The following is an 11643-nucleotide window of genomic DNA, read 5'->3' on the forward strand; positions in this document are numbered from 1 at the left end:
CCTAGACAACAAGAGAGCCAATAGTACATTTTAATTTCGTTATTTTACCTATATTTTATTTTTAAAAATGTTTTCATCACAATAGACAACATGGAAAAATGTGATATGGTCTACGACCCCCAGGAACAGGTTTGTAGATTTGCTGAGCATTTCTGCGAGGTCTTAGGGGAGGGGAAATCCCTCAGTGTGGAAAACATAATTGGGGAAAATGTGGATGACCCTGCTGTCGTGCCTCATATATTGGAAGAAGTCGTCATCTTGATTTGATGCTTTGGTGACTGCAGGAATCCATACTGTTTGGTTATTTCGGTAAAATCACCAGCAATTGTCATCAGGTGTTCAGCTGATGACGATTGCTTGTGTTGCGATCAAAACGTCGTGATTTATTTTGTTTTATTTCCACCTACGTGACTTTACCGAAATTACTAAAAAGTATAGAAGAATCTTATTGGTTATTTCGGTAAAGTCACGTAGAAGGGAAATAATACAATAATAAAAATAAAACATCATAAAATAATTCTCACGACGTTTCGGCCACAACGCAAGCAGCCGTCCTCAGGTGAAGAATGAAACACCACCAAGCTTCGAGCGTATATTTAAGCTGGGTTGGAGGGGGAAGAAGAGCGCCTTGACAAAATAATTTGCATATCAAGCGGAATTTAGCATATTTAGAGGAAATGCGTAGGAGGTGGGCGGGAGGGTTTCAAACTCATATTATGCCCATGCATTATGCAGGATTAGCATCAAAGGGAGGGGATGAGGGTAGCATTAACAAAGGGAAGGAATGTTAATAGTATGTAGCTGCAGTTACTAAACAACCATGTAAAAAACGAAAGTATGAACTACATAGTATCATTAGTATACTAAATATACTCTCCAATAAGCTGAGCTACTAACAGTAAGTAATACATTACAATTCTACGTCGCAAAAAATATAATATGCTTCCAGCTAAACTTTTTTCTCTTACATCACACGTGTCTACCACGTACTATTTACTACCATAGACAAACCCAACATTAAATTACATACTGTATTACTATACACCACTCTATACCTTGGCGTACGTGTTTGAGTTCACTGGCAATGTGTTCCTGGTCGAAGATGCATTGGGCTCTATGGTATAGAGTCTTGATGAGGGAGTTCTTCTGGGATGGATGGTGGTGGAAATCCGGTTTTAGGTAAGCATCCGTATTGGTGGCTTTCCTGTAGACAGAGTGGCTCATTGAACCATCAGGTCTCCTTTTAATTAGGACATCCAAAAAGGGTAGCTTGCCATCTTTTTCGACTTCCATGGTAAATCTGATGGCTGGGTGTATGGAATTGATGTGGTCGAGGAATTGGTCTAGAGCAGGCCGGCCATGTGGCCAGATGACAAAAGTGTCATCTACGTACCTCTTCCATAAGGTCGGGCGTAGAGTGGCAGTCTGGATGGCGTCAGTCTCAAATTTCTCCATGAAAACTTTGGCTACAACCCCAGACGACCTGCTTGTCAGTTTTGGTGTGGTTTCCTTATTCACCAAAGTTCCTGTACCTGACACCATCGCAATCATTGAAATCTTGGTTCATCAAGGACTGAATACTGGGATACCCCCCCCCCCTGGTGAGACACTGCTTAACCAATACATACTTCACCTCGAATGGAACTTTCTACAAACAAACTGAGGGCACCCCAATGGGTCCCCCCCTATCTCCAGTTGTAGCCAACGTTTTCTTAAACAAGAGTATGCACAGAAATGGGCACAGGTGGTGCATCAGCCAGTCATCTCAGTTAGACCCATGGCACCTACTGGGTCTGCCCCGACGAGCGGGAGTTCGAAACTTCACGTGGTCTCAAGGTGCACATGGCCTGGCGCAAGCGTCGTGGTGACGTCACCGCCACTTAGTGTTGTTGTTGTGTGGGGGAGCGGTAGTGTAGCAGTTAGCGCAATGCTGCGCTGCGAACCCGGTGACCCGAGTTCGATTCACGGCCAACATCGGTGATTTCGATTATCTAAACTGGCCCTGAGCCTCCGCTAGGTCGACTCAGTCTCAAATGAGTACCTGGTGCGGGACGTAAAATCATCACCGCTGGGGAGACAAAAGGGACCAGGTGCTGACCACCCACCCCTTCGTGTGCCATGCCGGCCTTCATAGGTGCTCGCTAACAGCGCTTGCCCCAACAGTCTGTTACAGGCTACATGGGGGATCTTTGTTGTACGTGTGTGTGTGTCTATGTGTGTGCAGATCAGATCCGTTCAATGAAGACTTGAAGGACAGAACTACACACACACCCACACACTCACGCACACACTCATCCACACACTCACACACTCACCTACACACTCACCAATACACTCACTCACCCACTCACTCACTCACTCACCCACTCACCCACTCAGCCAAACACCCACTCACTCACTCACCCACTCACTCACCCAACCACTCACTCACCCACTCAGCCAATCACCCACTCACTCACCCACTCACTCACCCACTCACTCACTCACCCACTCACTCACCCACTCAGCCAATCCCCCACTCACTCACTTAACCACTCACTCACCCACTCACTCACCCAACCACTCACTCACGGGGGCAGTCACGTGCGGTAAGGCGAGGCAGGGGAGGCAGAGCCTCACCTGTCAAACTACAATGAAAATAGCTTTACTTCAAGTAATAAAAGAATAATAAAATTGAATAAATTGGAAGATTTCCACACTAATCTGTGTTATGAATATAATTTCTGTATGAATCCAATAATTTTCATAGTCAAAATCGCCAAATTTGCCGAGCTCCACTGCAAATACAGGGAGAGACGAGAGGTGAGGCAGCGACGAGCTCAGCCTCCCCTCTGATTGCGCAACCCCTCAGAAACTGGATGGAGCGCGGGCAATAAGCGCGTGCCTGTTACTATCTCAGTATGTCACCAATGTAATGTTTGTAGACCCCTTCAGAACCGCCCCCCTCAGTCAGGACACGCCCCCTTAGTGAGGACACATCCCCTCAGTGAGGACACGCCCCCTTCAGTGTGTAAATCTGGCTTTGATACGAGCCAGTGCCTCCCCAGCCATTGACCTCACCGCACGTCACTGCTAAATATCACCACTAAGGGAGACAAAGGCGGTTGGGCGTGGTGTTGCTGGACACCCACCCCCTCGTGTGCCACAGTGCCAGACTCCATAGGCGCTGCTACTTCTCGTTACTAACAGTCACTTGCCCCCGGCAGTCTGTTACAGGCTACACGGGGGATCTTTGTCTTTCTTGTTTGTGCGCGCGCGTATTGACTGTGACATCACACGTGGGAGGTCTGGACCAAGTTGGACATGGAGGAGCACGTGACCCGAGTAACGTTTAAAAGGGGAGACGGGGAGAGGATTTCAGTGACTTGGTGACCAACGCTGAGCACCGACAACCTCCGATTAGCAGGACGCTCAGCTGCTACGTACGGTGGAACGAAAGAAAATTCAACGTACCGTACGTATAAAGACTCACACAGAGATCCATAGACTCATCACACCAGACCCTAAGACTCATAACAAACATACCTATAGCCTCACACAGAGTTCCATAGCCTCACACAGAAACCCATAGATTTCTCACACATAGACCCATAAATTACTCACAGAGACCCATAGACTCACAAAAAGACCCATAGCCTCACATAGAGACGAGTCCACTCACTCATAGACCAACAGACATACACAGGGACCCGTAGACTAGCACAGACCCATAGACTCACATAGAGATGACTAAACTCAAACATAAAGCCACAAACTCACATATAGACCCACAGACTCACACTGGGACCCGTAGACTCACACAGACCCATAGATGTACACAGAGATCCATAGCCTCACACAGAACCCCATAGACTCACATGGAGACCCATAGACTCATCACACATACACCCACAGACTCACATATAGACCCACAGACTCACACTGGGACCCGAAGACTCACACAGACCCATAGATGTACACAGAGATCCATAGCCTCACACAGAAACCCATAGACTCACACATAGACCCACAGCCTCAAACAGAGACCTGTAGACTCACATTAAGACGAGTTGACTCACACATAAGCCCGCAGACTCACGCAGAGGCCATAAACTCCTACCACAGAGACCCATAGACTCACACAGCGACCATAGACTCACAAAGAGACCCGTATAATCATATAGACCAATAAACTCATACATAGACCCACAAACTCACACAGGGACTCGTACACTCAAAAAAAAGATCCATAGACTCACACAGAGACCCATAGACTCACACAGAGATCCATAGCCTCACTCAGAAATCCGTAGATTCCTCATATAGAGACCCATATTACTCACAGAGACCCACAGACTCAAACAGAGACCCGTAAACTCACATAGAGACGAGTAGACTCACACAAGGACCCACAAACTCGCACAGAGACGAAGAGACTTACACATAGACCCACATTTGTGATGGGCAGGGCGCTTGTGAAAAAATAGCTACTATATATCAGCTCATGTGTACCTTACTTGGTAAAATAAACTTAACGTTCGTGTTTAAATCCATCCTGTGTACCAGGCGAGCTAGTTAACATCTCGCCACTGCTGTCCCCAGATGTCCATCTCGGCCCTACCGCTGCTGCTGCTGCTTGGGGTGGTGGGAGCCCAGCAGGAGAGGACCGTCTGCGCGGGCATCAACGGGATCCCCGGACAGCCCGGAGCTCCGGGGCAGCACGGGACCCCTGGGGCCCCCGGGAGGGACGGCAGAGACGGTGAGGGGTCGGGTCCCAGAGAATCCCCCACGGTGCGCTCGTGGTGCGACGCGATCACTCGCTCGCTCACTCGTTCACTCACTCGCTCACTCATTTGTTCACTTGCTCACTCATTTGTTCACTCGTTCACTCACTCATTCACTAACTAATTCACTCACTCATTCACTCACTCAATCGTTCACTCGCCATGTCATGCACTCGATCGTTCACTCACTCATTATCGTAGGAGAGTGTCTCGTGTGGAGTAGAGTGAGATGAGAGGGCAGAGGCAGGAGAGTGCGTGGAGGGGATATGAGTGAGATGAGAGGGGAGAGGCACGAGAGTGCGTGGAGGGGAGTAGAGTGAGATGAGAGTGGAGAGGCATGAGAGTGCGTGGAGGGGAGTAGAGTGAGATGAGAGTGGAGAGGCAGGAGAGTGCGTGGAGGGGAGTAGAGTGAGATGAGAGTGGAGAGGCAGGAGAGTGCGTGGAGCGGAGTAGAGTGAGATGAGAGTGGAGAGGCAGGAGAGAGCGTGGAGGGGAGTAGATTGAGATGATTGGGGAGAGGTAGGAGAGTGCGTGGAGGGGAGTGAGATGGGTGGGGAGAGGCAAGGAGAGTGCGTGTTGGGAGTTGAGTGAGATGAGAGGGGAGAGGTAGGAGAGTGAGTGGAGGGACGTTGACTGAGATGAGAGTGGAGAGGGATGAGAGTGAGTGGAGGGGAGTAGAGTGAGATGAGAGGGCAGAGCAGGGGCGGTTTCTTCATTAGGGCGATTGGGCGACGCACCACCAATGTCATTGAACCACAGAGTCATGCTAGGCGTCACTGCAGCCTCTGGATATAGTCCAATCAGCGTCATGTCACGTTCTGTGGAGTACCGCCTCTTTTTGGGCGATTTAACTCCGGCTGAGAATCGCCCCGAGTGGCCCCATAGACTTACATTCAAAGATGTTTTTTTTCGACCGGGGGGCACTCCAATGCATTCTCTATGGCTTCCGGGAGGACAAGCCCTAACGTGCTTACGTCGTCATACGTGCTTACGTCATCATACGTAAGCACGTTTCATCCAACAATATAATTTGTGGCCACCTAGTGGAATCTTTAATAAAATAAACTTGAGTGGTTTGTTTTAATAGTGAGTATAGAAACATACAATATGTATTGTAAGAGTCACTTTATTTTTCATTAATATTAAATAAGTGAAGTTGCCTTTACATGCTTAAGCTGTTAATGCATCCATTGCATGGGTGGACCTTATCCTTATCAATCATCCAGACATTTGCCCCCCCTGAGAGATTTTGCAGGAGCCGCCACTGGGCAGAGGCAGGAGAGTGCGTGGAGGGGAGTAGAGTGACATGAGAGTGGAGAGGCAGGAGAGTGCATGGATGGGAGCAGAGTGAGATGAGAGAGGAGAGGCAGGAGAGTGAGTGGAAGCGAGTGGTGTGAATTGAGAGTGGCTTGAGGAGCGGACGAGCCATGCTTTGTTCTTCTCGCAGGCGTTACCGGAGCACCTGGAGCCAAGGGAGACCTCGGGGCTCGAGGCTTGACTGGAGACCCAGGTGGGACTGTGACACTGACTCGTGTGCTCCTAGCAGCTGATTCTATGTATTTATTTTATTACCAAGTAATCCTCACTGAGCTATGTGTAGTGGCGTAACGCGCGCAGGGTTTGCAAACAGCAGTTGCATTCATGTACGGGGTTGCAAACAGTGAGGTCAACTCAGGACGAGCAGGTGCAGGCGGGTGGCCTGGGAGACAGCAGACAGAGAGACGCCAGCAATTAGGGAACGAGGCAGTGATTGGCTGGCTGCAAATGCAAACGCGGGTTAGGTGCCAAGGATGCGAGAGATAGTGGCGATGAGGGTGAGAACACGTGCAAGAGGCGTCGGGAAGACGCTGGCTTAATGAGGGCCACCTGAGGGCACTTAATTAGGAGGGGGATATAAGGGGAACGTGTGAAGCAAGTTGGTTGGAGATGAAGCAGTGAACAGTATTCAAGAGAAGTACGGTACCTTGCCCTCCACACCTCGTCCTCCCCAGAGGTGATGGCTGATCCCCCGCTGGGGGAAAGGGCGAGACACGCTAGCAGTGGAAAGACTAGCGGAAAATCTTTAGTTTGAGTGTGATAGGCTTTAGCGGTGAGAAACTAGCAGAGTGTACAGAGAGAGTCCGTGACAGGCTAGGAGAGCGGGGAGTAACAGGCTAGCGGAGGAAGAAAGAAAGAGTTTGCGACATGAGTACGTGGTGTTGAACGTGAGGAGCATCCGTGTGAGACGAATAAAGTAACTCAGGAGAAAAAGACGAAGTTTTCCGCGTGAATAAACACCACGCGACATATGGAGCTCTTGTTCAGAAGCGACCTGGCCACACGTAATGATAGCTCGACGAAGTGGACTTATCATCACGTGGACATTTGTTCAGCCAAATACATGTCTACATGTGGAGGGAATGAAATCGGAGGACCCGGTGAAAAATCCAGGCATGCAAACTCCAAGTAAACAGCTGGCCTCAGGATTGCGATCGAGCACACGACCTCCTGTAAACCAGGTGAGGTAGTTAACATCTAGCCACCGACAGGCTGCATGTGCCACGAAGCGATTTATCACTTCTGCTATACTTTTTTACATGAAGTCAGTGGCGTCTCCTGCAAAATCTCTCAGGGGGGGCAAATGTCTGGATGATTGATAAGGATAAGGTCCACCCATGCAATGGATACATTAACAGCTTAAGCATGTAAAGACAACTTCACTTCTTTAATATTAATGAAAAATAAAGTGACTCTTACAATACATCTTGTTTGTTTCTATACTCACTATTAATAGAATCCACTCAAGTTTCTTTTATTAAAGATTCCACTAGGTGGCGACAAATTATATTCTTGGATGAAACGTGCTTACGTATGATGACGTAAGCACGTTAGGGCGAGCCCTCCCGGAAGTCATAGAGAATGCATTGCAGCGCCCGCCGTTCGAAAAAAAACATCTTTGAATGTAAGTCTATGGGGCCACTCGGGGCGATTCTCAGCCGGAGTGAAATCGCCCAAAAAGAGGCGGTACTCCACAGAACGTGACATGACGCTGATTGGACTATATCCAGAGGCACAGTGATGGCTAGCGTGACTCTGTGGTTGAATGACATTGGTGGTGCGTCGCCCAATCGCCCTAATGAAGAAACCGCCCCTGCGTGAAGTTAAAATACACCAATTGTGCAGGTTTGGCTCACCGTCATCAACATAGATGCAGAATTGCCCCATCTCTCCGTTTGAGAGTTGGGATAAATACACTAAAATCACCCGTATCGCCTCATCAGACTGTTGTGGCAAGTGCTGTTAGTGAGCACCAATGAAGGCCGGCACGCCTTTGTCTCCCAAGTGGCGTTGTTAACACGTCTCACCAGGTAATCATTTGAGGCTGAGTCGACCTAGGGAAGGAGTCCCAGGACTGGTTCAGATAATCATCTCTGCTGGGTTCATAGCGCGAACCGCTACACTACCGTGGGATGACACACACATGCACACGCCGTGCGTTTGGACCGTGTTGTCCGCCTAGGTCTGCCGGGAAAGCTGGGCCCTCTTGGCCAACCAGGGCGCGCGGGGACTCCGGGAGTCCCAGGTGAGCAGGGCGAAAGAGGCGAGAAAGGCGAGCGGGGAGAGAGCGGCGTGGGGCCCAGGTCAGCTTTCTCTGCGAAGGTCGGCGCCTACACGCCGGCAGCCGGCGCTCCAATGACGTTCAACGTCATCATCACCAACCCGCAGGGCCACTACAACCCCGGCACGGGGAAGTTCACCTGCGCCCATCCAGGCGTCTACTATTTCACGCTGTACATGCATGCCCATGAAAAGCACCTCGTGATTATGATCATGAAAAACGGGAAGGTCGTCTCTAAGGTGTGCGGTGAGAAATTCCACGCAATAAGTGGCAGCGTCGTGCTGAGTCTCAAAGCCGAGGATGAGGTTTGGCTGGAGATGGAGGCTCCATACATAAATTTGTTCTTCAACGTGCACAGAGATGCGGTGTTCAGCGGCTATATCCTGTACCCCGAGTGAATCGTTTTTGTTTCTATCGGCGTGTCTGGGAAGACAGATTGGGAACACAATAACACACACGCATATGTACCCCCTCCCCCCGTGATAAACAAAGCTTTTGGGTAACATCTCAGAAAAATACCCAGCAAATATGCTCGGCTTGCCCAATGCTGTGGTAATGACTGCAAATTTTCGGATGTGAAATTTTCTCACCAGAGGAAAAATAGAGCCAGCACTTTTTCTCAGCCACCTTTCTCCATGTCAGCCAGGGTGTCTGGGCGATTATGAATCGGTTAGACAATGCAGAGAGACATAGCTGCATGCACCAACTGAAAAAGTCCTGAAACCTCACCAATTTTCACATCCGGCATCGGCAGTGAAGGGGGAAATATTCCAATTCCAGCTGATAGCTAAGAGTTGCTCATTTCTAACATGGGAGAGAGAGGAGAGGGGATCAATTTTCTCTCCCGTGCAATTCCCTCAATATTTTGCATCGGACGGCAACAGAAAGAAGGACAATAACTCCATCTGGAATACTGGGAATCTTAACAAGATTTGGAATGTAGTAACTATGCCTTGGTTCGTTACGCACAAGGACGTGACCCAACTGTGGCGGATAACAATTTCTTGACAACCAAGTACAACCAATTCTTCAAACTCTCGGCGACAATAATAACACGTGTCTACAGAACCCTGCAGTTCACCGACTTCACACAGCGACCCCGCGTGTCAACAATGACGGAAACCACGTCGACTTACACAGGTAGAGACCACCGTGAGGACCGTTCACACCAACCCTGATGCACGCCTCAACTCCTGGGCGACGAGGCAACGTACCAGATGCACTGGGTACGCAAATTCACCATCGAGGTCGACTACAGCGTCAGGGACACCCCCAGGACTCAACGGTAGAGCCGTACTCCCAAAATTCAACACAGAATCAACCTCGGTCTTGCATTGCACTCACAACAGTGCTCTTATGGGATCTATGCAGCGGCAGTCTCGGGATTTGTGTTTTGCGCTTCCAAAAGCGCTCTGAGTGACTCCATGCAGTGACAGTCTCGGGACTTGGCTGGAAATTCCAGCAGTGGTCTGAACATAGACTCACACAGAGACCCATAGACTCACACAGAGACCCATAGACTCACACAGAGACCCATAGACTCACACAGAGGCCCGTAGACTCACACAGAGACCTGTAGACTCACACAGAGGCCCGTAGACTCACACAGAGACCTGTAGACTCACACAGAGACCCATAGACTCACACAGAGACCTGTAGACTCAAACAGAGATCCTTAGACTCCCTCAGAGACCCATAGACTCACACAGAGACCCATAGACTCACACAGAGATCCTTAGACTCACACAGAGACCCATAGACTCACACAGAGACCCATAGACTCACACAGAGACTCATAGACTCCCTCAGAGACCCATAATTTGTGGTCCTTCCCCTCTCTCTTCTGATTCGCACGGTTGGCTATGTATGGTGCGAAAGAAGTTCAACGTACATACATACACACGCACACACAGGGCACGCTTGTTGGGAATTATTTGTTACTTAGCCACGAAGTTAGAAATGGGATTGTAGTCAATAGTTTTCACTGCACCATCTATCAAGTAGGTTCACGTGGCCCCTACTGCAATAGAACACCTTGAAAGAGATTAAGCCTGCCTACATATTATTCGCTCAAAGTTCCACGTTTGGTGAGTCCTCGCTTCCACTATATAACGCGCTTCTTCCATTTCAAAACACTTTTCACTCAATGCGGAATGCACACCATTATGTTATAACACAGAACGATCACCGTTACAATAGGTAACGCCGCTGCCTGTTACGACGTGGAACGCACGTACCGTTACAACGTGGAATGCGCGCACCATTATAATGCAAAATACAAACCGTTATAATTCAGAACGCACGCACCGTAATAAGAAGGAATACGCACGCAGTTATAATGCTGAATGCATGCAACGTTACAACGCGTATCGTGCTCAACGTTATAACACAGAACGCTTAACATTATAACAGGGAACTTGTGTGCTGTTGTAACGTGGAACGTGCTCCACCGTTGCTGTAACGCGGTTTCTGAGAGGTCAGCGGGCAAAGTACTTTCTCAAGACTGCATGATGGCTCAACTGTTATGGTGAAGCGGTAACGCGGAGTGATACGGTGACACGGCGATGCTCGGCCCGTCGGTTGACGGGGAACTACTTTTTAAGAGTGCTCCTCTCACGTTAATGTCCTAGGGCCACAGCGTGTGGCGTTGATGCGGACTTCTCGTCGCGTGCTTCTGTGCGTTGCTGAAAGAAAGGAGGCTTTTTTTCTTTATTTCCAAGGGGTTTTTCGTCTGCCATACATAAAGGATCTGTAATCGTGTGAATATTTATTTGTGTCAATTTGTATGTTTGTGTATGCCAACTTCAAATAGTAAACACATGTAAAACACACACAAAAACACAGACACAACACCTAAAAACATAAGGTTATGCAGGAATGTTTTAAAAAATTACTATTTAAACATATTACGATTCAGTGATTATGTGTCGTTTTTGAAAATCCGGCGCCATCTTTTCCTCCAAAGCCGCCAGATAATCGATGATCCAATGTATAATCGATTATATATGTGTAATACGAGAGTTCACCGATGAGCGCCGATCAGTGTGATAGGCTCCGCCGCTTGGGCCATCACCCAATCAGAGGGACGGGCCGAGGTTAGGGGCGGAGCTCAAAAGGCTCATGGGAAGTAACCATCTCGAAGGTTCGTGAGGGAACGTGGCTGTAGGCGGGGATTGGTGACGTGGGCCAGGGGATATAAGGGGACGCGGAAAAGAGGTCGAGGTCAGTGTGTGGAGTCAGAGAGTGGGACCACGTCGCTCGCCTCCGGGACGCCAGCGGCCA

General features: G+C 49.0%; 1 protein-coding gene across 1 annotated transcript; it reads left to right on the forward strand.

The window, feature by feature from the left end:
• Positions 1–3237: 3237 nt before the first annotated feature.
• On the forward strand, positions 3238–11189 carry LOC133360812 (complement C1q subcomponent subunit C-like). The gene is made up of 4 exons (XM_061579684.1): positions 3238–3454; positions 4582–4738; positions 6211–6273; positions 8263–11189. The coding sequence occupies exons 2-4, from the start codon at positions 4582–4584 to the stop codon at positions 8757–8759; spliced, it is 717 nt and encodes a 238-aa protein (XP_061435668.1). The 5' UTR covers positions 3238–3454; the 3' UTR covers positions 8760–11189.
• Positions 11190–11643: the final 454 nt, after the last annotated feature.

The sequence above is a fragment of the Lethenteron reissneri genome, chromosome 69, assembly GCF_015708825.2.
Source record: "Lethenteron reissneri isolate LAM-NWPU_2019-01 chromosome 69, ASM1570882v1, whole genome shotgun sequence".
NCBI classification, from domain to species: Eukaryota; Metazoa; Chordata; class Hyperoartia; order Petromyzontiformes; family Petromyzontidae; genus Lethenteron; species Lethenteron reissneri.